Source organism: Pleuronectes platessa, chromosome 7, assembly GCF_947347685.1.
Source record: "Pleuronectes platessa chromosome 7, fPlePla1.1, whole genome shotgun sequence".
Lineage (NCBI taxonomy): Eukaryota > Metazoa > Chordata > Actinopteri > Pleuronectiformes > Pleuronectidae > Pleuronectes > Pleuronectes platessa.
The window spans coordinates 26901033-26928243 of NC_070632.1; the positions used below are offsets into that span (position 1 = coordinate 26901033).

Here is a 27211-nt window from a genome sequence, read left to right on the forward strand (position 1 = left end):
TGGATAATCAGTTGTTTCCGTGTTAATGCCTTGTTGGCGTGATCAACAACACCACTTATAGGGTCCCATCTGCCACTGAGCGCTGGTCACCTGTTTCAAATGGAGCCAAATTTAAAACTGCTTGTCCTCGGGCCCTTAACAATACACATGCCAAGAGAAAGCCAATAAGATGTACGGTGTCTGTCAGTAGTAAACACCATAGACAGTCCTTTTATACAGTTTAACCTGTGATCGACAAAATGACACCTCTGACAAAAATGATGATTTAAGTGCTGTGCCTTTATTTCAACTTGACTGATAGTATTGTGGATCTTAACCTTCCATGAAATGTCTTAATGGAACAGCTCGACCAAATCACTACAAACAATGTTTGAATCAGTTGCCAGTTTATTGACACCCAGCTAAAAGCCATCACATTGAGTATTCATGTTAATCATTACGCTGTCAAGCTGATACCCAAATGTGTTTGTTCGATTTTATCCAAAGAATTGTAGAATTAAACCACGCCAGTTTTAGCTATGTGTACACAATTAACTATTAACTCAGTGATTATTATATTCACACTTATGTGTTGTTTTAATTAAAGAACCAATTGGCATTATGGGAAATGTGGTATTCAGAGTGTTTGGAGTATGGTTTAGGACAAGATGGTGAATATTCCTTGTACGATTGAAGGTCTTCTGAACAGATGAAATTACCAACTACTGTTAGATGTTAGCAGGTGTTAGAGACTTCCAGCAGATGTTAGGAACATAACTTCAGTCTTTTGGCCTTGTAATCAACGATACAAGTTGAATTTGAGGGTACACTCAGGCTAAAGGTAAATCTGACTGGCTACTGGCTTGTATGCCCTGTAACTATGTTCCAAAAGTCTGGATTATCTTTGTCTCTGCTGCTCTATTTTGACAGTTTATTTTTGTTTAACCAGCCTTTCTATGCATTCCCCCATTTTGTGGAAATGTAATACTGAATCACAGTAGTATGCTGAAGCTAAAAATGAAAATGTTGGCAGCACATCAGAGCTGTTTCAACCCAAATTAAAATCATGTCATTTGTTTGAAAAGATACAGAAATGACTTTGAGAGATAGTGAACTGTCACTCAAGCATGTGTGGCCAGTGTTATCTCCATATAACAGCACTATTTAGTTTGAGATTGTGATGTAACTTATGTTTAATTCAGTCTTTTACAAAGTAGAATCCATTTGCACACAATGCTTCTCCCATTATCCAATTAGCATAGCCTTGTTCTGACTCACTCCGTTTCCTGATAGGTCAGGGACACATGCCCTAGGTCAAGTCAATTTAAAGTCAATTCAGTTTCAGTTTTGTATGAACTAAAATTGAGTCAGGAAACAAAGCAGCAAATTCTCATAATTGAGTTGGTGAACTGTAAACTGTTGAACGTAAAATGTCTGCCTTTTTTCTGCTTCAAAAATAACTTAAACCATTGATCAGCTGAAAACTGACTAAGTTTAATACATGGTGTAAAGGTTTCACTAAATCCATGTCTTGATAAGACATTAACCCTGAATACCAGTAGTCATGTGTCCATCCACAGATAAAATTACATCAATAGTTTCATTCATTTGACAGATGCATTCTTTTCTCAACCATTTAGTTTGATTATATTTTTAAAAAGAACCAAGTGGGCTTCATTTGCTCAGGCTGAGTCAAAACCTTCAGCAACATTTACCAGCCCTGAGCCGGTGGGCGGTGTGATTTTCCCACTTTGGTGTCTCTGCATGTCAGCAAAGCTATTGAAACATTCAGTCTAGATAAATCCCACCTTTCAGTGAAAGCCCTCCCTCACTCAATAAGGCCACACCATCACCAGACTCATCATGTGTGTAGTCAAGCAGAAGAAGTGACAGATTGATTAACTCAAGTCCAATATTGTGTGTGAGTGAGAGGAAATGCAGTCTGCGTCACTAGCAACAGCAGCTGTTTGACTGATCACCACTGATCAGAAGGCCTTGATTATACACACACACATACACACACAAGTTTATTGGAGGTTACTTTTGTGCATGGATAGTAAACAGCGAGCCTAGCAGGCCTTTGAAGCTGCAAAATCAAATGAACCCTGCAGATGGTCGTTCGTCTGCCAATGTTTAGGCACAAAGATGGCGGCACTCACGTCGGCACGGCTGTCTACAGTGGAGAGATAGCTGTGACCTTTGGGCACAAAAGGTAGCAAGTGTACCCCATCGAAGAATCGACGTGTTGCTATGTGGCTCTATAAGAGCCGGACAACGACCTGCTGAGAGGCCGGTCGATGTGTCACAGCTAATACTGCACTTTCCATGAGGAAGGTGGAGAAAGAGACAGAAAGATCTTGTGTCCATGGTTTTTTTATGTTTCAGTTCTGTACACACACAACCAACATTACACCATATAGTACAAAGGTTGGTCAGGCAAGTACATTTAGGCTGACAAGGTCAGAGTTGAGTCATTTTAAGCACTAGTGATTGAATGCTATAAAAGTACAACATTGGATTTCATTTTTTATATAATGTGCTGATTCTTATTTTAATTGACATATTAATTATTTATTCTACAGGAGGGGAAAGGATGTGTGAAAGATGTTGAACTTACAATAATGAAAACCTGCAAATATTTATAATATTAATAATAATAATAATAAAACTCTGATATTAGTTGAGAATTCTCTAGCTTCAACCCTTTTATTGGCTAAAAGATTAAGTTATAAAAATTGAATGCAAAATTTATGAAACTGCAAATAAAATATGATATGTTAATACTATGTTTAACAGATGATAGATTCTGACATCAGTAAACAATGCTACAATCATGTTAAAAAACGTTTAACTCTAGACTTTGGTCTAATATGCCTCCCTCTCAACTATCTTGCACCCAAATGTTATATTTTAACTATAAATAATTTCAGTCATTTTATGAGACACCATCAGGCTGCTCTCAACGCTCTCTCGGGAACATTCAGCTTCACTCCAGGTGACGCTGTAGCCTCCAAAACACCTGATTTTTTCTAGTGGCTGCTGCAAGGTGACAGAATCAGCTTTTTAGTCTTTTACAGTTCATATTTTTATATTGCTCTAAAAACTAATATCAATCCATTTTCTCAGATGGCCTTCATGATCTCTCTTGTCTCTAATGCTTCTCTTACAGTTGACTCTGACTTGTGCTGCATTGTGCTGCCAACAGTGTAAACTGTTCATTAATTAATGACCATGGATGGCCGCTCAGGGGCTCATTCACATATTCAAAAGCAATATATTTTATTCTTTAGCAGCCAGGGGAAACACAAACCCTGTAGTTTGGGATTTGTTCTGTTTATTTCTTCTTGTTTTTGCTGTGATGTTTTAATGCACATAGTGTATTTTAAGTTTGTCTTGGACTAAAGTGTAAGTTCTAAATATTGTAGTGTATATATGCAATGACATATGTTCCCTTTACACCTGCACAATCTATTGTGCAACACCATCATCATCACTATGTTGTCAGTGCTAAAAATACCTATTGAATTAACAAGTCTTTGACAGTGTCCACTAAGTCAACATTATTGGAAGTTGTATAGGATTGCATTGGATTGCAGGTGTACTTAATGGTAGCTGCGTATAGTGTATTGTGACAATGGAGAAAATGGATTAATTCTTTTCAAAGACAACTGTATAACACACAGCAACAACTTACTATGTTTTATTTTAATACTGAGATCATTCTTGTATAGCCCACCACATGTATTTAAATTCAAACATTTGAAATGAGCATATAACAGCAGCAGTGGTAACTCTAATATATCTACATTCTGCATAAGTGAGTGTCACTAGCTTTTTTTCTGCTGTAATTTATTATCAGTGCTGCTTCTTTATTGCGCTCGCCGTCTAAGGTTTTCTTTCTTTTCACTGTAATTATTTTTAAAAGCACTCAAAAGTCTTGAATTTGCGTGTCTTACAATTTCACCTCATGCGCTAATTTGCACAAAACTGTACTTTAAAGCTTTTTAATTTTAACAAAATCTGTAGAGAAATTTGACTCGTTTGATGAAAGAAACTTGTCAGACTATAAGCCATATAAGCAAACAGAAGACGGGGTCCGGGTATATGTTGTTAGAAGCGCTTAAGTATTAGCAATTGCACCGGAGGCTAATTCATCATCAGACAATAACTGATGGGCTCTAAGAGTGGATGTAGCCTGGAAGCCAGAGCAATGAACAAGCTTGGCCTAACCCCCGCTTTGGTTCAAACTGATTTACATCCATCCTGACCAATCACAACCATTCATCTAAAATGTGGCAGATTTGATTGGATGACTTATAGAGGAGTGGTAGTGTTGCTAAACCAATTTCCTCTGTAACTATCAGGTTGTTGGCTGTTGCTGATACAGAGAGGTGTTTTGAATCCCATGTCAAAACTGTATTAAAGTAAGAGGAGGGTATATTTTTCTATAAAAAGAAGTACAAACTTTACATTTCTTTGTCACTCTGAGCTACACCAAGTTTTGTTGTTGTGATTGGATGTTGGGCCGTTGTTGGAAATTGCCTTTGAAAATAGAGAATGAGGTCTCAGGCCCATTAATTTGTCATCCCTTTTTTTGTGATCCTGTTGACAGTATGACCACGTCACTCTGAATTTGAATATCTCCTTATCTCTCATGTAGAATACCATCTCAAGTTGAATGTATTCCTCTTATGGACCAAATCTGAATGGTCAGGGTGAAAGCATCACACCCCACTAGCGTAACGTATCTGCTGCTGTGAGAGAATGGGGACGACTTTTAAGTAGTTCCAAAACGACAAGTGCACATTCTTGCACACTCAAAGTCACATACAGTGAACTTATGTTAGGTTAATTGAGTCTAATGGCAGCTACATCAGATTTCATTTTCATTTTACATACAGTGCATTCTGAGTTTTCAGACCCTTTCAAGTTTTCCACATTTATTTATGTTTCATACTTATTTTGTAATGGATTCAACGTAAAGTTTGGCTAGTATTTCTGAATAATCGTGATGTGATAGGGTAATTACTGATATGTTATGCGACATCTGGATGCCTAGCAACTAGTCTTGCACGCCCCCATGTAAAGCAAGAGCAGATGTTTTGCAAAACCAATGTCTTCCTCTGCGTTTGGGCCTCTTTTTTACATGCAAACGCAGTTTTAGGTCAGTCAAACAGATATTTTTCCGAAAGCCTTCGAAAGGATAATGTCATTTTTTTTATTTTTCTGTGTATTCATGTCTACATAACAATGCATTTGCCATTCACCAGTTTCTCTACAATTGGTTAGCACGTTTTTACAGAGGGGAAAATATCTGCTCAAAAGGTATCGACAGTAGAGCAGACAAGGTCTAAAACATTGCCAGTGGTCTTAATGTAGAAGATTGCTGAAGCCATACTGGACTCATACTGTATTTATGTAGTGGAATGTTTTTGTATTGCTGATTTTGTCACTTTCCTTCAATAAAGTAGGATTCATTGAGTTAATTATTGAAAACACATTGCTTTGTAGTTGAACACAAACACTCACAGATAACCTGGGAAAAATCATTGGGAGTTCAGAGAGGGCCTCAGGTGCTTCAGAGGTGGATTGATTGGAGCAGCTCACAGCTTTCTTTCGACTCAATCGGCCTTATTGATCTGCTGTTAGCCTCCCAGCAGGACCAGCTTGTGTTGTTTTTAATTAGCTAGTTTATTGCTCCACAGAGGAAGGCCACTGCACTGATAGTAAGCTTACCTGCCCTATGGCTGGTGGGGCTAAACGTCAAGCAGACTGGCGTGAGGTTACTCAATGGTAGTGACCACCCATGCTGCGATCTGGAGCTCTCTGTCTTTGAGAAACGTGAGGCTGAGTAGGAACTGGTGCTGAGGATGAACATAGGTGATGGAAATAAAGTAACATGCAGAATATAGAAGAACTTTAAATGAACATACACAGTGGCAATCGTCGTTTCATGACCTATAGACAGCAAGCATATTCAGTGTTCTCTTGTTTTTTCAAGAAACAATCTTGGAAAATGTTATCTCATTTGCTCTTGCTGATGGAACCCCCATCCCCCTTCTCCCCCTCCCACACAGACAGGTATTTAAAGCTCCTGCTGCCATGTTTCCGCATGTGTGACGTAACTGGTGGGATTTCAAATGTAATTCTGGTGTCGAGGAGGGACTGCTCTCATAAATGTTTGATGAACCACGCGGCTCTCTGCTCGGACCGCTCCAGAGGTTTCCTGGACTGCCCGCGGTGGAAAGGGCTTTTTAAAGAGTCGCCTGTCTCTATCAGGGCCAGGTGGAAGCCCTCAAGTGCACATGAATCAGGGCGCAGTTACCTAATCCATATGTCTGTGGGCACTTCTGCCTGCAAATACACATACAGTTGCGTGCTGTCTTTTATACACTTACTTTTTCCTCCTCTTGTCTTCCACGCATCTTGTTCCCTGCCTCCGCTCACGTTCCTCTGGGGGCCATCAGGGAACAGTATTTCTATTTATTGGACATTTATCACATTTGGCAGGTGTAGTCGCCCACTTCTCACTCCTACACAATCTCTCAGACTTTCCGCCAGTCATCAAACACAGCCCTGATATGACTACACCATCGCTTATTATCATTTATTCAGGGTATCAGAGCTGGGGTAGGGCCAGGGGGTGTGCCCCGACAGTGAGGCAGCAGAGCGTGGTGTTTCACCATCTGGGCCACACTGGGATCAGGACAACACTAGTGCCTGATCTAGATACATCACTAGCCATCAACAGATTCCAGACACTCGCCTCTTGTCATACGGGCAGGATGGGTGACAGAGTGCTCGCCCTGCAGCCAGCATGATAGCAGGCAGCCTCATCCCACTCTGCCCCCAGTCTTTCTCTCTGTGCACAATATGGACTAAGTCATGCTTCTGTAGTTATTACAGCTTAAAGTAAAACTCAAAACGCAGTCTCTTGTAAGAATGACAGCCCGAAGGCTTAAAAAGTGTCTGTGAAATGTTTTTGTCTCTTATTACATGGAGTGTAATGGCTGAGGTTTACTTGAATCCAGGTCAGTTACAATGGATTCTAAAAAATTCACCTTCGAAGGTCGAATTTATTCATTTTCCATCAGTATGCTTGGTAGCAGTGTAAGGCTACTGTATATCCATACACTTTAATTTCAGAACTGTTTTTTAAAAAAGAGACTTCTGTTAACAAGAGCGTTTTAGCTTCATCTCAGTAATAATAACAGTGCAAAGGAATACATCTGAAATCATGTGAATATTACATGACAATTCACGTTCACTGGACATGTACGTAACGTTGTAAACAGGAAGTGGATTGTCTAATCTGCAGTTGGTTGCTTAGTTACAAAATACTACAAATGAGAAACAACAACGATGCATTGTTATGAGGTTACTGAGTCATGAGTTGTGACTGATAAGAACCAATTATTGACGACTGCGTCATTGTTTCCAACATTTCTCTTTCTGAAATGATTCTGAAACCATGACACACAATTAATATTTCTGTTATCCAGCTAGAACAAGCTGTATGTTTTGAAAAATACAAAAGTTATATTTTAATGTTATTCAACTGCATGAGCCATGTGACTATTTTGGTCCAATTATGACCAAGCGAACATATCTGAAACTGTAGATTTTGGGTCATTAAGTAACAGATAGTCAACGTCTGGATATTCTTAACAGCACATTTCAGAATTAGGATTTAGGATTAGGATAGGATTTAGAAATGCCTGCTGCTATGATCCAAAACAGGTTAAAGTTTATGTTTTTATTACCTTTGATGTGGTATAAACAGGAACCATAAATTAATAGTTTTTAGGATAAAGTGTCCAACTCTTCTCAAAGACCAAACCTCTCATATTATCTGGTCTCTCTGGGTTGTAGCTCTGTGAAAGCTTTGTGGAGTTTTAATGTACAAGCTGGGTGAGTGAAGGTTCACTTCTGGTCCTTTGGATGTTTTCAGACTCATCCCTGTCCTTCTGGCTACCTCCTCCTGAGACCTGGACACGGTAAACAATTGACACAGAATGAAAACCACAAAGGCCCACCACTGGTGACGCAACTGGCCGGGTCTCCCTTTCCTAAGCCCGAGCCGCTCCTCACTTATTTTTCTCCCCAGGTCTCAGGCAGCTGTAACTTGTCATCTTTGTGTGCATATTTTATTCCTTCGGAGCTGTTTAACCGTGGAGTGCCTCGGTGGCGCTGAGCATCTGCTCTGCAGCGGGGCACTTCTGTGCATTTATCCCTCCCCATGCAGAGAGGGAGGACCCGAGTGTCATGTAAATTTCATGGCAGCTTCCAATGTTGTTGCTGGCACCCAGGGAGTGCAAAAAAGTGAAAAATAGGTCCTCCGTCTGCTGTTTTCTCTGTACATTTGAAATATAAATGGGCCCCTGTTTAATATTGCTGCCCCAATGACTTGAAGAAACGACTTCTCTTAATCAATTTGGATGAGGAGTATGGGTAAACAAGTTGTGTGTGCAGTCAGGGAGTTAATTAGAGGCTCAGGTTTTTTATGTAACAACTTTCTTTGTTGAAGTGGTATTCATATTTTTTATATCAATGTGTCCCCTTGTTTTTTGCAGAAATCTCCTGGACAGAGACACATTCTCCAAGTCTGATCCAAGTAAGCTCGCCTCCTATCACACAGACACGCACACACACACACAAACACACACACATACACACGCACGCAAGCACGCAAGCACGCACACACGCACGCACGCACACACACACGCACACAACCACACAACCACACACACACACACACAATGTGAACACATGCAGCAGCTCCTAGCCTTTTTTAACTGTGGAAACACAAGGATACACACACATGCGCATGTGCGATCTTCCTTGTTAGTGTGAATCAGTAAACATTTGCATATGTCAGGGGTCGTATTCGTCACTGTTCTCAGCTCCTCAACGTGAGTGAGGGGAGCCAGTTCCTCCTCATACACAAACCAGCACTTCCCTCCTACATATTAAAGGACACACACACGCACATTCACACAAACACACTTCTAACTCCCTTGACAGCAGGGGCTCAATTTGGTAACTGGTCCAGGGGATTTCAAAAGGCCCAGTCTGCATCTAACAGTAATTTGCCTGGATAGAGAAGTGTTTGAACTGAAGAATTTCTCATGTAGAGAATGGCTTTGAGTTGAGATGCCATATAATCACCAGTTGTTGGTATCAAACCTTGAAAACTGTCATGTGCCTAAACTGGTGTGGTCGGAACATATTTAAAAATCTATTATCTTTTTGTGTATGCCAGGATCACAAAACATAATATCAGCCAGATAATAAACTCACAATATACTGACAATAACAATAGTTGCGTACATGGAGAAGTGAAGGTGAAATGACACATATCTCAGTAATCCTGTAATTAAATCTAACTAACACCCATGGGTCAGGAGTATTGTCCCGAATAAGTCCCATCAGTCGCATCTTCACAATCCCGTGATTGACAGACAGCAGGCTATGATTGGTTTGATTGCCAAGTCACCGCAAGAATTTAAGACACTGTGATTCATCATCACATGTGACACAGTGAGCATCTCCAAAACTAACATCATCTAATCTGAACCTTGGATTATTATTCTTTCATAGTATGTAGCTTTTGATTTTCTTTCTTCCGTGGCTTTCTGTCTTTGACAGCATTTGGGATTGGAGTTTTTGGGGTTTTATAAAATGAAAAAACATTTGCCCATCAGCCCTTTGGTTGAAAATGTAAAAGAAAACCCAGCCTGATTAAATGCTGAGAAGAGATCCTCTTTTACTCACACACTTGGATTTTAAAGTCCCTCCTGGTTTGTTTTCTGTAACAGTCTGTGACATTTCTCTAAAAATACTTGCGAGGAAAACACTTCAGGAGTTATGCTGAAATTATTTGAGAATATAATTATGTTCTCTTTTGATCCAGGGTTTGGCCAGCATGCCATTGTTTTCAGCATCACCTTGCTTTATTCACTCAATATAGAGCGCCTTGCCACCTGGCTGCTGTGCAGCGAACACTCTGGGCTTTTTAGGGTTGGTGATTGTGTGTGAACCCATAATTGATTAGCTCAACGAAATGCGGATTGAACCTTTGAGTGTCAGACGGCGGGAGAGGAGGATGAGCAACCCTGCCCACCCCAACATTTATGCAAGGAGGCACTTGTGTTGCGTCCATGTCTCTGCTCTGCTGACAGCACTGGCCCCAGTCACAGAGCATTAGATCGCCTCAGCAGAGCCACACACACGCAAAAAGTGCACAGAGCCTGGGCCTCGGGCAGGCTCACATACCATATTCATATTAGCTTATAAATCTGGACAATCCAGTGTTTCTGTTTTCTGTATGTTGTGTGTGTGTGTTTCTTCGTGTGTGCTTATACGTGTTTGCATTTTATTCATTGTTCCTGTGAGCCATGAACCAGGATGTGCTTTGATCAGTGTGCTTCAGGAGATTGGAGAAGGGCAGACAGTTATCATTATCACAGTATTTACTGTCACTATCTCCTACATTCAACACAGAAATGGTTGTAGCTCCTGCCCTCATTATCAGCGCGATGAATAGGAAGAGTTGAAAGTGCACTGTTCTGATGCAGGGATGCATCGCTATTTATGGAAGATGATTGAAATATCACTTTCGCCCCCGCACAATAATGCAGAGACCATGTGTCATCCGATGCTTCATGGCAGGATTAAAGGATGACTGTATATTCAACCAGCTGAGCCCCTGCCCGCTGCACATCATCCACAACAGAGCATATATAACATCCAGACTGACAGTCTGACAAAACACGGCAAGTTTGAAGACTTCTGCCGCCATACCAGACGTGGGGTATTTTGGTCCATATTTTGTTTGCATTGAAAAAAAGGGGGGCCTTTTAAACACGGCTGTGAGCCAGAATAATCAGAACATCAGTTTTCTACAAAATGTTATTAACAACATTGTGTATCTGGTCTCTACATGAGCTTCATTCTCATAGATGAAATGTCAGTTTTGGGGGAAAAAACAGGAATTCATCAGATAGAACTGGCTGATTACATTCACTCACAATCATGACCGTTAATGAGTCCATTCTTTTAAAATAGTCCTTTCATCAGTTGGTGGTAGCTCATACATAAACTCAGGCATAAATTTACAATTACTTAAGGCTGTAATTAATGATAATGCTTGTCACTGCAGTGGGAAGTGCTTCCTTCATAATCAGATGTCAAAAGATCAGCTCAGGTTCTGTTTTTGTCAGTAGCTCTTAAGAGAGTTTGTTTTGTGTATCTTATATTTTTTTTCCATGGGTGTAAGAGAGCATGTAATCTTTCAGAAAAACTGCTTTCACTGCAGGATTGAATTAAATTTACATCAAAGTTTAGCAGGAATTCATTCACAACACTCGCTACAACAGGAAACAGTGAAAAAAGCAATAACCAACTAACCAGACATGATGTACCATTGTGCATTATGCATAATGCCAAATGAAGACATCTAAACATACCATCAAAATTATTTTCCACATCACGGATCCCTACTACACCTGCGCTGTCTGTCCATTTGGTTAATGTTGGACTAACAAACAGACACACACTGACCCAGATATGAACCCATAAAGAAACACTAACACACACACACACACACACACACAAACACACACACACACACACGCGCACACACACACACACACACACACACACACATACTAGTAGTAAAATATACTAGAGTAGAATATAATAAAAGAATAGTGTTGTATACGTTCATCTAAGAATTTAATTGTATATGGAATAAATTCAGAACCAGTGCCTTAGCAATAGAAATTATAATAAAATAAGTAGCGGGAGAGAGTAAACGTATACTTAAGTGGCAAAAGAAATAGTAATGATAATGATTATAGGAGTAAGAAACATGGAAGTAATGATATTAAACTTTGTAACAGCATTCTTTCTATTTTCAGAATTTTCTTCAAGCCACACATTAATCCATCAATAAAACGATAATTTGTTGCATTTAGATACAAAATAGTTGAAAAGAGCTCAACCGACACCAACAATTAAAGTAAAATCCTACTTTTACATGAATGCATAACTAGTAATAATCTATTCATATAATATATAATAGTTTAATCAAATATAAGAAAGAATAAGACAATTATTACTCAACGTATATAGTGTGTGATATGAGTTTATGTTTTTACAGTTTTTTTCAGTCGCTAACAAGCGTTTTTCTAAACAGTAGTCACATTTTCAAAACTCTAAACACGATTAGCACAACATCGGTCCTTTGTGGCCATACCATTCACACATTTCATGTTGTTTTCACACAATATGCAGTCAGTGAACACATTTATATAATGCTTACATTTTCTTAACAGACAAGCTATACCTCCAAACAAAATTATGGATTGTTTTTGTATTATTTACAAATGTTAACACACAACATCCCACGATTGCAAACACAATATTCCAAACCTTAGATACAGTATAAAAACCTCTGCTTCTGTAATACAGTAATATCAGTTCTAAAACAATATATCTCAGCTGATAATAAACAAACAATTGAATAATTGACACACAGCTGATGTATGTTGGGTATATTGGGTCAACCACAGCTGATTCCACTCTGGCTTAGAATCAATGGCATTACTAAAAGGAGGACTTTGAGGAGTGATGTTTTTGGAAACAGAAACTGAAAAAGATGTCTGGACGAGGAAGAGTTAGAGCAAGGGGCCCAGGGAGAAGAGCAGGCCCAGTGAGAGGAGCAGTGAGAGGTGTAGTAGTGAGAGGAGCAGGAGTAGTGAGAGGAGCAGGAGTAGTGAGAGGAGCAGGAGTAATGAGAGGAGCAGGAGTAGTGAGAGGAGCAGGAGTAGTGAGAGGAGCAGGAGTAGTGAGAGGAGCAGGTCCAGGGAGAAGAGCAGGCCTAAGGAGAGGGCAAGGTAGAGGTATAAGAATGCGTGGTGGTGGCATTCTAAGGGCTACAAGGGCAGTGGTGAGTGATGGAATTCGTGCCACTATCATTGACCATGTGATAAACCACGGTCTTTCACTAAGGGAGGCTGGTGAAAGAGTACAGCCCAATTTGGGGCGGTCAACGGTTGCGTCAATTATACGCATCTTTCAACAAACCAACAGGTAAGTTTGCATTTTACATGGATTGTTTCTATTCTCACTTGACATGTCAATGAGGCCATACAGTAATGCATATGTTGATTTTTTTTGTCCCTCAAAAGAATGCAACGTCTTCCTCCCTCTGGGGGAAGAGGTAAGCTCCTTAATCATCAACAAGAGCTTGCCATAGTAGATATGGTTGTTGCAAATAACGCAATAAAACTGCATGAGATTCAAAGCAGAATTTTGGAGGACCAAGAGATATTTCACAATATCAATAGCATCAGCCTCGCAACCATTACGCGGACATTGTCCAAACACAGAGTGCGGATGAAACAGCTCTACACTGTTCCCTTTGAGAGGAACAGTGAGCGAGTCAAGGTGCTACGACAACAATATGTCCAGGTATAGTGTGTATATTCAATTCAATGTACAGTTCTATAAGCTTTGCACTTTTCAAGTAGGTAACCTACTCAGTAATAGGTTACAGTACTGTATGGTACATAGTACTATAATGGCATGATTTACATAAATTTTGTTTCAGAGAGTTATGGAATTGGAGGCCAACCAGGCCCCTCATGAATTCGTATACGTGGATGAGGCAGGATTTAATCTGGCCAAAAGGCGTCGACGTGGAAGAAATGTCATTGGAAAAAGGGCCACAGTTGATGTTCCTGGACAGAGAGGGGCAAATATCACCATGTGTGCGGCAATTTCAAATGCAGGATCACTCCTCCACAAATGTCAGGTTGGACCTTACAACACCGAGCTTTTCTCGATGATCTCCACCAGCGCCTGGTTCCAGAGCAGGATCAGGAGGGTGAAAACAGGAGGACCTTCGTTATTACCTGGGACAACGTGGCCTTCCATCACTCACAAGCAGTTACAGCATGGTTTGAGGTCCACCCAAGACTGATTCGTCTATTTCTTCCACCCTATTCACCTTTCCTCAACCCCATAGAGGAGTTCTTTTCTATATGGAGGTGGAAAGTCTATGACCATCAGCCACATGACCAGTTGTCCCTCCTTGAAGCCATGGATGCTGGCTGCAGGGACATCACAGTTGATGATTGTCAAGGGTGGATCAGGCATTCCAAGCGGTTTTATCCAAGGTGTATCGCCTTGGATAACATCAGATGCGATGTGGATGAAAACTTGTGGCCTAACCCTGAAGATCGCAGGGATTAGATAAAGGAATTTTGTGCTTTTTTTTAGTTCTCCCTTTTTACTGGGCTTTTTGCTGTTGCTTTTTTGTTCATGGATATTTTGTTAACTTTACAGTAAACAATACTGTAAAACGTTTTCTGTTGTATCATACTGTAAACAGTATTTCTGCTATACCTCCTGTAGTAAACAGTAAAGAAAAAAAAACTGATTAGCTTTTTACTGGAATGCTTTTGAATGTGAACATTACATGTGGATATACAGTACAGTTCCCAACCAAAAAATTTGGCGTAAAAAACAGTGGATTGCATGTTTTGCATGCAAATACCTGTAAAACTGAAACATAAAAGTCTATGCAGTTTTTGTAATGTCCACAATAGCCAGTATTTTGAAACCTGGTGTACTTTGATTGGCTGCATGTTCCTTGTGAAGTGAAAACAAGAGTTATTCTTTGAAAGAATAATTTAATTTTGAGTCAGATGTCCAGTGTTTTGGTAAAGTTAGTGTGTGCAGAGAAAGATGTCTTCTATTTTGAAATGAAGAGTTAGTATATAGATAACAAAATGTGCTTTTGAGAAGAAAATGATCTATTTGGCCAATTGTGTTTTGTAGGTGTAAGTCTGTGTTAAGAGTTTAGAAAAAGTATTTTAAGTATAGGTAAGCGCTCGTTAGCGATGGAAAAAAACTGTAATGACTCAGGGCCAATGAGAGTGTGCGACCACTGAGCCACCAGCTCCACCAGCATGTTGTAGGTCCCCATGGCTGGGCCACCAGCCAGGCAGACCATCTTAGTGGTTACAGTGCTTATAGCACTTACTTGACATGAGCTAACAGGCCAATCTAGCTATTTCTTTCTCTCTCTCTTTTCCCTTTTTAGCGCTTTTGTGCAACCAGATAGACAAAAACAAGGGTGAACAGAGGTTGAAGTTGTAGTCTTGGAGAAGAGGTTCCCCTGCTTTTCTTCATGTGCTTTGAAGATTGTTTTTGAAGGATATCGCTCTGGTTACAGAAGTAAACAGCAACCATGTTAATTTGAGGTGTGTTTGAAAGGTTTGTCATTCTCGACATCTGTATTATTAAAGAGAAAAATAGATAATTATTGAATAAAAAAAATATAAACTGTTACTGTATTTATGTCAGGTTTATCAAAGTGGATCAGATTGCAGCTGCTAAATCCAGTATTGATTTTGTGCAGTGCTCATGTTGTGTTGGCAATTGCTTAATCGTTTCAAACTAGTGATTAAGCTTATACGATATTAATGGTTAAAAGGACAGTTTTTGCAGCCAGGCTTGTAAATGTTTTCATTATAGATTTTTAAAAGGTGTTTTAGTGGCGTTACCTGTTGTAATTTGAGAAATAGTATTAATTTTTTTTATGTAATTAACATAAGTACAACAGCACTTGGATATATTAAGGCAGATATATTGAACATATTTTAGTTCCACTTAAATTGTTTAATCAAATTGGATTTGGTCGATGCTGCTGTGTCTATATAAGCATTCTTTTCTAGCGCAAATTTTATGTTTATTTTTTAATATGCATTTCAAATTAAAATGTATTTTACTAACCTAAACACAATATTTGGTCATGTTACTAGTTAGTTTTCTAGTTAAATAAGAAAACAGAACATTTGACTGTAGTAGATGATGAGGACAAGGGACAGAGTATTGTCAAACAACATGATTTAAAATAAAATACAATAAGATTTATTATTACTATTTTTAAGTAGGAATAATTCAAATTATTAGCTAGCGTGTTATCTATTTTATATTTGTATCCAGCTGAAAAGATACCTTATACATCATTATAATACACTGCTCAAAAATTAAGGGGACACTCAAGTCACACACCAGATCTTGATGAAAGAATTATTCAAGTTGAAAATCTTTACTGATGTACATTGTATAATTTGTTGAGATCAAATTGATGCAACAACGGTCAATGGAAACCAAATTCATCAACCCATTGAGGGCTGGATTCAAAATGACACCAAAAACCTCAGTAAAAAGGTTTAATCACCGGCCTATCCAACTTGCATGAATATCATCACGGTGTGTATGGCCTCAACGTGCCTGTATGCACCCCCGACAACGTCTGGACATGCTCCTGATGAGTCAGCGGATGGTGTCCTGGGGGATCTCCTCCCAGACCTGGATCAGGGCGTCAGTGAGCTGCTGGACAGTCTGTGGCAGTACTTGGCGGTGTTGATACACTGATACATAACGTCCCATAGGTGCTCAATTGGATTTAGGTCAGGGGAACGAGAGGGCCAGTCAATGGCATCAAGGTCTTCGTCATGTAGGATCTGCCTACACACTCTGGTCACAGGAAGCCAGGAATTGTCCAGCACCAGTAGAAACCCAGGGCCCACTGCACCAGCATAAGGTCTCACAATCACACTAAGGATTTGATCCTGGTACCTAACAGCACTCAGGTAGAGTTGGCTATGACATGGAGGTCTGTGTGACCCTCCAATGATATGCCTCCCCAGACCATCACTGACCCACTGCCAAACTGGTCAAGCTGGATGATGTTACAGCCAACATAACGTTCACCACGGTGTCTCCAGACTCTTTCACACTTGTCAAATCTGCTCAGTTTGAACCAGCTCTCATCTGTGAAGATAACAATGTGCCAGTGGCGGACCTGCCAGTTCTGGTGTTCTATGGTGAATGCCAATCAAGCTGCAGGATGCTGGGCTGGGAGCACAGGTCCCACTATAATTTGTCGGGCCCTCATGCCTCCCTCATGGAGTCTGTTTCTGACAGTTTGGTCAGAAACATGCACATGGTTTCCCAGTATCTCCTGGAGTATATACTGCTGGGAGACACAGCAACCCTTCCGGGGCGGCTGTGGGTGAGGGGTAGAGTGGTTGTCCTCCAACCTGAAGGTTGGCAGTTCAATCCCCAGTCTGACCCATCTGAATGCCGAGGTGTCCTTGGGCAAGATGCTGAACCCTGAATGGCCCCCCATAGAATAACAAAGTGCTGCGAATAGATGCACTGTATGAACGTGTGTGTGAATGTGTGAACGTAAAACTGTTGTGTAAAGCGCTTTAAGTGGTCATCAAGACTAGAAAAGCACTATATAAATACAAAACCATTTACCATTTCTTATGTGGCACATATGGATTAGCCATCCTTGAAGAGCTGTAGGGGAGAGCGGGGTAATGTGGGACATCGGGTGATGTGAAACACCCCCTGTATCTAGGCAATGGAACACATTTGTGGTCATTAGACCATTATGTTTTCAAGCCCCTCCCATTCCCCCCTTGCCATGAAGGAGAAGTTGGTGCAAGTGCTGTGGAAAGTATGTTTTTTCACCAAAATGTTTTTTTTGCATGTAAAAGTAAATTGTCTTGCTTTGAACTTAATCAACTGTTGTGTCAAAACAAATTGAATCAGGTAGAAAAACTTATATCATACATGTTGGTGAACTTCCAACATATAAAACCATGTGATTGATGCTAGCTGAAGATTAGCCTGAATTGTTAAAAGATGTTGTTTTTCTAAAATTGTGGCTTCGGGGTAAAGTGGGACAAATGCTGTGGGGTAATGTGGGACAGTGTCTCACTTTACGACACCATGAAGCACAAGTTAAGTTTAGTCTTAAACATTTTTTAGTGTTATATTACATTATATATGTTTTATTTTTAATGTCATATACATTGTAGAAAAGCCATCATGCCAAGAAACTACACCAGGAAGACAACCTGGGGCCAAACACCCCTCGCAGAGATGGAGAGTGCAGCCGCTGAGGTCATGCAAGGAAAGAAGTCCTTAAGAAAAGCTGGAAGGGATAGAAATATTGATAAGACAACCCTCAAAAGATTCATAAAGAAAAAAGAGAAAGGGAAAGTAAAATCAGTAGCCTGGGGTGCAGTAGCTGAGGTAAAGACAATATTCACAGATGAGATGGAGAAGGAGCTTCCAAACACTTGAAACAACTAACTGACCAGTTCCATGGCTTTGCTCCAGTTAAGTGCTGTGACCTGGCATTTGAATACGCAGAGAAAAACAATAGCTCTGTCCCTGTGCAGGTAAGATAGGGTGTGCAAGAGATCACATGAATCATAATAATCATAAATGTGCTTAATTGACCAATCCCCATGATTCTGTTACTAGTCCGATATTAGTTTTGGAATGTGTGGTTGTCAGGATTTTAACTATTACAACATGTGTTGTTATGGTAGTTTTCAAACGGAAAAAGTAAGTGTCCCACTTTACCCCGTAGCCAGGGTAAAGTGGGACACAAGACCACTTTTTTTAAAACAATCATATTTTCACTACCCTTTGTCCTGAAGATATTCTGATCATTTCCATTGCTAGAAAATATCCTGAATTAATGGGAAATGTGTAAATTTTACTGATATATCATTTTAGCTCACCTAGAGGGGAGCAAATGTAAAAAATGTCCCACATTACCCCGCTCTCCCCTACTCTATGTGCAACCTGATTGGACTGCAGGTACCTCCTCATGCTACCAGTAGTGATAAGGACACTAGCAGAACACAAAACTAGAGAAGAATCAGTCAGGAAGCAGAAGGAGTGAGTAACTTTCTGAGGCCATCACATGTAAAACTGTAGGGGTTGGCTTTATTTGTCCTCTTCACTGCACCTGTTGTCACTTTCATTTGCACCAAAGCAGTGAAATTGATTCAGAATCACTGACTTGGTGTTGTACTGTGACGTTTAAGTGTCCGCCTACATTTTTTTAGCAGTGCATATGGTTATTATTGGTATTAAAAACCATCTTCTACGATTCCTTTTATACCTACATAAATGTATCGACTGCTTTATATTATCATAAAAAACTAACAATTGGTAATATTTGTTAGCTATGTAATTATGAACTTGCTTGAGACCAATTCTTAACTTTTTCTTGATCGTATTAGCCTCTTTTCATTTAAATGCTGGTATTGTTGTTGTATTTGTATCTGCATTTATTGAGTAATATATATGTTTCAGAGTTAATGATAGTATGAGGGAAATGAGCAAACCTAACTAACATCATTTGGTAATTTAGTCAATATTGGCAGAATTGAGGTGTAATGAAATTCTATAATTTCAGTCCTCTTTTACTTTTCAATCTTAGTGTGTATTATATGAGCAGGCACGCTTTCTTGGATTTAGTTTTTATTAAACTAAAGCCAATAAAAGCTATATTTAACTTCTGCTTGTCTTTTTAGTACTTACATCTCTGTATTTCTCGAGTTCGACCCATTTTAATTTGTTTTTATTTCCAAAGACCATGTGTGCCTTTTTAACTCAAGTGTATGAGTATAATTAATAAATACTTGACTTGTGTTTGAACCTAAAATATATATTTTAGATTTATAGTATATATACTTAACTTTTAGTTAATGATGTAATGTCATTGAGATCAAGATCTCTGTAATAGAGACCTGAATTAGCAAAAGAAAGAACCGACACAAGAAGTACAACAAAACAATGTATTCTATAACAGTGACAAAATAATAGCTGGTTCTTACACAGTTTTAATCTACAGTTCATGAATGATTCATAGTCCATGTCTGAGATTAGTATTTCAACCACCCCCCCACTCATAATGTGATCGTCTTATCTTAAAAAGATTTACAAGTGTGTAGTCCCAGGGGTTTTCAGAGTTGCTACCATGTGACAGACGTGTGTGAATACAGTAACGGCTGCTAGAATGCAAATGAAATGTCAGTTTAGTGCCAGCTGATTGCCCTGCTCTGTTGCTGCTAGTGGTCCGTCATCTAAAAACACGTCAAAACTCCCTCGGATGGAGATGCTCAGATGTCAATAAGGAGGACATTTCTTCTTCCCTGTCCTTTCTCCCCCCTCTGAAATATCATCACGCTGCAAGGCAAATTTGACATTTAATTAGAGAGTTTTTCTCTCATGTTGGGGTCAGGGGAAGAAACACGCTCTCCGCCTGTCTGCATTGTTTGTCACTGTTAAATACTCTTCAATCATTCTAACCCTCTTCTGTCTCCCCCCATCCCTGTCTCTAATTCAACAGTTTGTGTGCTGTACACTCAAGGAGTAGCCAACAGGGAATGGAGAGAGGTGAGTACAGGAGTGGGCTGCTATGTTCGGGTTTACACTTTTTTGTTCTTGGAAATACCAGATTAAACAACCTTGATCAATGTTTTGTTTGAAGTCATCACTTCTCACACAGTTAACTCTTGTTGTGTTAATCCACTGACATAACTTTTTCAGTAAGGGAAGAAATGTTTCTCGACATTAGTTTATCAATCATAATTCTTATTAAATGTTTGTTTGAGACAATTTAACTGCCCAATAACCAAGTGTTTTCATTTGTATTCACTGTATAATTTAAGAATGGATAAGATATCGTTAAGCAGCAGGCAAGTCAGAATGAGGTACACAAGACAATAAAAAAATATATAAGAAAGGCAATAGAATAAAAATAATTATTTATGCACAGGATGATTGCATGAGCAAGTAAAAAACTGTCTGTACATAAGAAAAAAGTTCAAGTAGACTGACATGACCACACCAGTGCAGTATTTTAGTTTTCATTTCAGATGTGGTTGTATGTTTACTTTGTTAGGGTTATGCCTGTGTTTGGATTTATTTGTGTTCATTTCCTCAAAGAACACGTCTAAATACCTTTGGGCCTCCATCCTGTAACCTGTGTCACAAACTTAATTTCTAAGCGATGCAGCTCACAGGTGATCCACAACTTTACATTTGACAATGACTCCTTCTTGGAAATTTCAGATTAGGTGCAAGTCAAACATGGCCCTGACATGTATGGAGCATTTCTCCAAGGGATTATGGAGAAAACAGTGTGAGGTTTGGCTAGAGAGAAGACCCTGTAGAGCTAAACAGCATGGTTCCAGAAGTAATAATCCCATTAATTCCCTGAATAGACATCTCATTATCAGCCATAAAATTGCTAACATCCAATATACACTCCTCACAAGCATATTGATTTTATATGCGCCCATAGATTTAAGAGAGATTTAAGAAAAACCTGTTTTATTGGAGGTACAGCACCACCCACAATCCTCAGCTGTAATAGCGACATCATCATAATCTCGAAAATCATGTTGACCCTGATCAGATCATTAAGCATTACATTAGGTTTACCCCTGAACAACCATGATTTCTCTTTCTTATATAATGTGGTTTTTAAGAGATGAGGAAAAAAGTCAGAAGGGTTGAAATGTTTGGTTGAAGATAAAATTCAGGAAGAAGCGCTGAAATGAGATCATTCATAATGGTTTATGGGATGTGTATATCATCATGTACACAGTCTTGTAATTTTTTCCAATATTATCTGTTGCTCTGAATCAAATGTTTTATGGTCACCATTCCTCTTATAGCTGGTCGGCCTGGCTCCAGGCTTAAAAATGTTTTTATAAGGATTTTCTGAATAGTCAATTGAGATAATTGGAAATTTACTTCTGGAGCCAAAGCCATTCTAAATGCAGTTACGTTCATAATAAGGATTTATCGCCGGTATGCTGGTCATTTCAGAATCTGCTAATCAGACCCAGGTCTTTATACTTGGTTGTCCCTCTCTAGTCAAAATCTCAGGGGAAGTCAGGATCAGCTCTGATTTGAGCTAAATACTCTCGTGCCAACAATTATAATGTAATCTTTGATAATGGATATTAAGTATTTGGTATTTAGATAATTTGTATGTTATCATGATTATACTGTCAATTTGCATTTGAGCAGTTTCATTCAATTAATGCTTTTACAAAGGTACTGTTTACCATGTGACTGCAACCTGGAGTGTATTATCTTATTGCACAAGGTTTCTATATTCCGAGTCACTCAGTCTTTAGTTAGTTGAATAAGTATTGATGGCATCCATTAACCAAGTATTACCTTCCTCATTTCTTGTCTAGTTTGGTAGGACAGAAGTCATCGACAACACCCTCAACCCTGATTTTGTTCGCAAATTCATTCTGGACTACTTTTTCGAAGAGCGGCAGAATCTACGCTTTGACCTGTGAGTTAACATTTGACTATTATTATTGTGTGTGTATTTGTGTTTGTGTATCTGTGTGTGTTGTGCAGGCGTGGGTGAGAGTGCTGCTCTGTGTGCAGAGAAGTTAAGACTGAAATATTCATGACATGTGCAGAGGGAGATGTAAGTCTTCTCCCCTTTAAATAAAAGACAAGTTTTCGTGCCACATTTCCATTTGAATTCATCCCATTTTACAATACGTTGAGACAAAACAGGGCAATACGCCCACATGAATCATTTAAACATCGGCCTCAATTGAAGTTCTGTGACAGTGTTATGTGGATTGAATCATTAAGCCAACATTTTAATTGATACCCTTAAATTAATTTATTTACCTTTTGTCAATCTGTGTTTTTTTAAAATGTTCTTCTGAATTTGAATAAATTTGAGTAATATTCATGAAAAGGTATGTAGAAAAAAGTCAGAACAGCTTACAAATGTAGGAGATGTTCTCTGTTTTAATCTTTTTAGACCTAAATGTGGCTTTAGACACAGTTGATCATACAATTTTGATTTACTGCCTTAAGCGATGAGTGTCTCTGCATAGAGCTTGCTGAGACCTTACTGCTCACTCAAAGAAAGCCTGCACTATTGAGAGACCTGACTCCTCAGCTGACATACTGTACATCCCTTTGGAGCTCATTGTGAGGCTCATCATATCCCCTATTTTGTAGCTTCATTTGTAAACATCAGAGACACGTGAATATTTATCACATTTTCAAGTCAAACAATAAAGTGGCAGCAGTGCCAGGCACACAGTCACACGGAGACAGGCCAGAAGCTTATGTTGTGCAATAGTGCTTGATAAGTGTTACCATAGAATGGTGTGCCTTTAGGCACTCAATAAATTTGGTTATCAAAAATAACATATCAACCATTAATATTTAAAATATTAATATTAAAACATAACTTTAATTGCTTAAAGTTGTCTCGGGGCACCACCCTTCAAAGAAGGGAAAAGATGTTAATTTATTGATTAAGATCAGTCTCATTTAGATCTAGTTAAATTAGAAATCTCAATATTTTACCATTAAAGATTATATAATGAACAGTGAAGGTTATGCAAAGAGAGCTGGAGCAACCTTCCGCCCTCAGAGGGATTGGAGAAAGAGAAGGAGTTTGGGGGAGACCTCTCCTTATATTGGCCCCCGTGACCTCACAGGTCCTGGGCCAGAGTGACCAATAGGAGGTGAGCATTTTGGCTCTTGACACCTTTGTGTGACGTTGTCCAGACCACAGGACATTCAGCATCCTGGGGACTGAGTTTGGGAGGCTTTCTCAAGACAAAGAGAACATGCTGCACCCTGGGATACTGAGTTCAGGAGGCTTGCTCCAGAAATGCGGTCATGTGGTTTCCGGTTTGACCACACATGTAGGCCAAAAAGGGAGGCCTGTGGTTTGCATAAAAACCATTTCCCAACACTTAAGTCAATATTCTCATCAAACGTCAGGGAACCGAGGGAAAAGATGTGTTCTCTCTGACTTGGACTAAACTGCTGACCACCTGAAATTTTACACACATCAGTCTCTAGAGTTTTTACTCAGATTGGAGATCTTAGGCCTGAGAGCTGCATACGGCCCAGAGGCTGGAGGCACCCTTGCTTTGCTATATAACCAATGTAAATTGCATTATAATAATTATTTGCTATGTTTAATTTGACATCACATCTCTGAAGCTGTGTGACTGAAGTCAGGTTTAACTCATTAGTAGGAGAGAGAGTGAAATGGCATGTAATTTACAGTATAATTAGAAATGTGTCTGATAAACTCTGGTGTATGATAGGAAAGTGTTTATTGCAGATAATAATGTATAATTTTGAAGTGAGTCATATTTCCTCATGCAACCCTAAAAGTCAACCTGTCTAAAGGATTATGAAAATCTGGATTTTTCTCTGTTGTTTTCCAGCCTTGCGCATGTTCTTTGTAATTTTTCCGATGATAGCTCATGAAATATGGAACACCTCTTTAGTTTGTTTTCTTGTTGGACTCATGCTGCTAACAGACTGTGGGAGGTTGTAGTGAAGGTCAAGAAGAGATGCTAGCTGATTTTGTGTGTGTGTGCGCGTGCCTGCGTGCTTGTGTGTGTATTTACTAGTGCCTGTGTGGTTGTATTTGTGTCTTTTCATGTGTGCGCATATATTTTTTATGTAAAGATTGCCTTATAAATTGTTTGTATACAATGAGGTGTGTTCAGGTTGTTGTTGGTTGGAAGTAAGGTGTGTGTGGGGGTTTATGATGTTCTTATATTAATCTGAGCATATGTGCATTTGGACATTTTATTTCTGACGAGTATGCCTGTTCTGACGAGTACAGGATGATTTTGTGTTGCGTGTACGCGTGTGTGTGTATGTGTGCGTGCATACAGCTGATCTGACTCCCTGCATGGCTTATGGGTGAGCATCAGGCCCCATTAGTGTTTTCTGGGCTGATGACCCTGCGATCACTTGCAGCGAGGACATAGCTGCCACACACACTCAAACAAACACACACACACAAACGTGCTCACTCTGCCTCACACATGCCTGCCCTAACAACAAAATATAACTCCAAAATCACACACACATTTGCTCATACACATAGACACGCATTTACACTTTGCTTGTCAGGCATTCTTTTCTGATCATGTTGAGCTGTAACATGCATGTGCACGTACACAAACACACACACACTTCCACCAGGGGCTGCTTTCTGCTCTCCCTCGCCTCTGCCCTAACTAACTAATAGATCTATTAGATTATATATGATTATGTAAATAGTAGGCAACTGATTTAGTAGTATCTATCAGTCAGGTATATTGTGCATGGCACACACTATGGCAGCGTCTCCTGAGGTGGGGGAAGAAAACCAGCCAACCCTTTGCTTCATGTACGTGAGGATGCTGTCTCCTCTCTGGTGTAAATGTTTGAAAAAAGGCAGAGACGGGCATGGCTAACGATACCGCGGAGACAAGTAGTCTGAAGCATGGGAACACTTTACATTAAAGCCTTTAGATACGACTGTTAACTCCAAAATGTACAAAGCTGATTTCACATGGAACACCTGCACAACATCACTGTGGTATATTACAACATTAGAAAAACACCTAGCAACCATTCTACTCCTTCTTCTATCGGTTTACTAGAGGTTCATAAACAACTTCAGGTTCAAACTTCAGGGAGGACTTGCTGCTGTGTCACGTGAAATTATCTTATCACAAGTTTTCTTCTGGGCATTTACGTAAAATGTTCACTCACCGTTAACAACTATGACTCAACGAGGAGAGAGAGAGAGAGAGAAAAGCAGAAGTCGATAGACCTACATGCTGAATGAAGAGAGGGAACACACGGTTTAGATATATATAACACCATACTGTCTCGTTCAAACGGATTTAGGTGAATTTAAGACATGTTGAACAGACAGAATTAAATTGAGGTATCTGAAAATGGGAAAATAAACTAATTAAGTTGCAGATGTCTGTAGTACATATAGAAACCACACTGTACAGGTAAATGAAGTTGCTTTTAAAATAAATTGCTGCAAAGGGTCAAATGCTTTTGTCTTTTGGTTCGATTAACAATCGATTAATCAATAAAATAATTGACGGATTAATCGATCATCAGAATAATCGTTTTGATGATTGTTCTTCATGTCTCACTTTACCGCATAGCATTTGTCCCACTTTACCCCACAGCCACCGTTTTTGAAAAAACAACATCTTTTAGCAATTCAGGCTAATCTTCAGCTAGCATCAATCACATGGTGTTATATGTTGGAAGTTCATCAACATGTATGATATAAGTTTTTCTACCTGAATACATTTTTTTTGACACAACAGTTGATTAAGTTCAAAGTAAGAAAATTTACTTTTACATGCAAAAAACACATTTTTGTGAAAAAACATTACCACAGCACCAGCATCAACTTCTCCTTCATGACAAGGAGGGAATGGGAGGGGCTTGAAAACATAATGGTCACATGGCAGAAGCTCCCTCCTTTTGGTGGATGGTTGTCTAATCAAGTATGCCGAGTGTTAGTTGAAGAGGGCTGCTATAGCTGTATTTCCTTTTTCTATTATCTGGATGAAGACATGTCCTCTAAAATTGGAATGCATGAAGTCCTGAACTGAAATATATTACAGGATGTGCACGTGTTCATTAAAGGTCTTTGCACACCAAGTTCATAGTTTTCTAATGCGTTATTTATTTGCGTCTTCTTATAAAAACCCTCACGCACAGAAACCTTGCACATTGCGGCTGAGCCATTTTTGTTGTATTATTTGTTCTAAAATATCGTCAGGACCAAGGAGAATCTCATCTTCTGATCAAAGAGCTGCGTAATTATCCCGATCGTGTTCCAGTCTATTTCAGGATATTAGTCGTCCAGTTTAAAGACAACACATATCTGTAATCCATTTGATCGTGAACAACTCTCTGGAACATCTTAGACTGGTGTAAATAGCAAATCGAACCTGTTCCTTCGAGTTTCGGAGTCGGTGTGCAAACGTAATTGATGCAACGTATAGTTGTATTTATTGTTTTTTTTTTTTTTTTTTTTAATATTTTTTTTATTTACATTTTCCATTTAAAGAAAAAACAGACATAACAAAAACAACAACAATAATAACACCCCGGCTCAGACATGTAAAATGAAATTGAAAAAGAAAAACAGCTGTGACTTTTGTAAGCACACATACACAGAGATGAGTGCATAGACAAATATACAGTAAGGCTACCAGTTACTTGTCATCTGTCCTGGTTTCGTCCAGGTAGGCAAGGAAGTGGCCCCAAATGGCCAAAAATTTTCCAATTGAATTAGTCCTTGTGAACCTGAGTCTTTCCATTTGTATGGTTGATGCCATGTCAGCCAACCACCTCCGAAAGCAAGGGGGAGACATCGACTTCCACTCCAGTAAGATTAGCCGTTTTGCAACAATCATCCCCAGCATCAGAGACTGCTGCATTGCTGCAGGTAGGCACGCTGTAGTCTGTGAGCAGCCAAAGACTGCAAGTTCAGCCTCCGGTCGGA

At 39.4% G+C, this 27211-nt stretch overlaps 1 protein-coding gene across 3 annotated transcripts in view; it reads left to right on the forward strand.

Moving 5' to 3' along the window:
• Positions 1 to 27211, forward strand: part of LOC128445096 (copine-8) — a 73953-nt gene that overhangs the window by 3171 nt on the left and 43571 nt on the right. For all 3 annotated transcript variants that reach the window (XM_053427865.1, XM_053427863.1, XM_053427864.1), the window contains exons 2-4: positions 8553 to 8593; positions 20222 to 20268; positions 22086 to 22189. In XM_053427865.1, coding sequence (XP_053283840.1) covers positions 8553 to 8593; positions 20222 to 20268; positions 22086 to 22189 — 192 coding nt within the window. The remainder of the gene's footprint in view (positions 1 to 8552; positions 8594 to 20221; positions 20269 to 22085; positions 22190 to 27211) is intronic.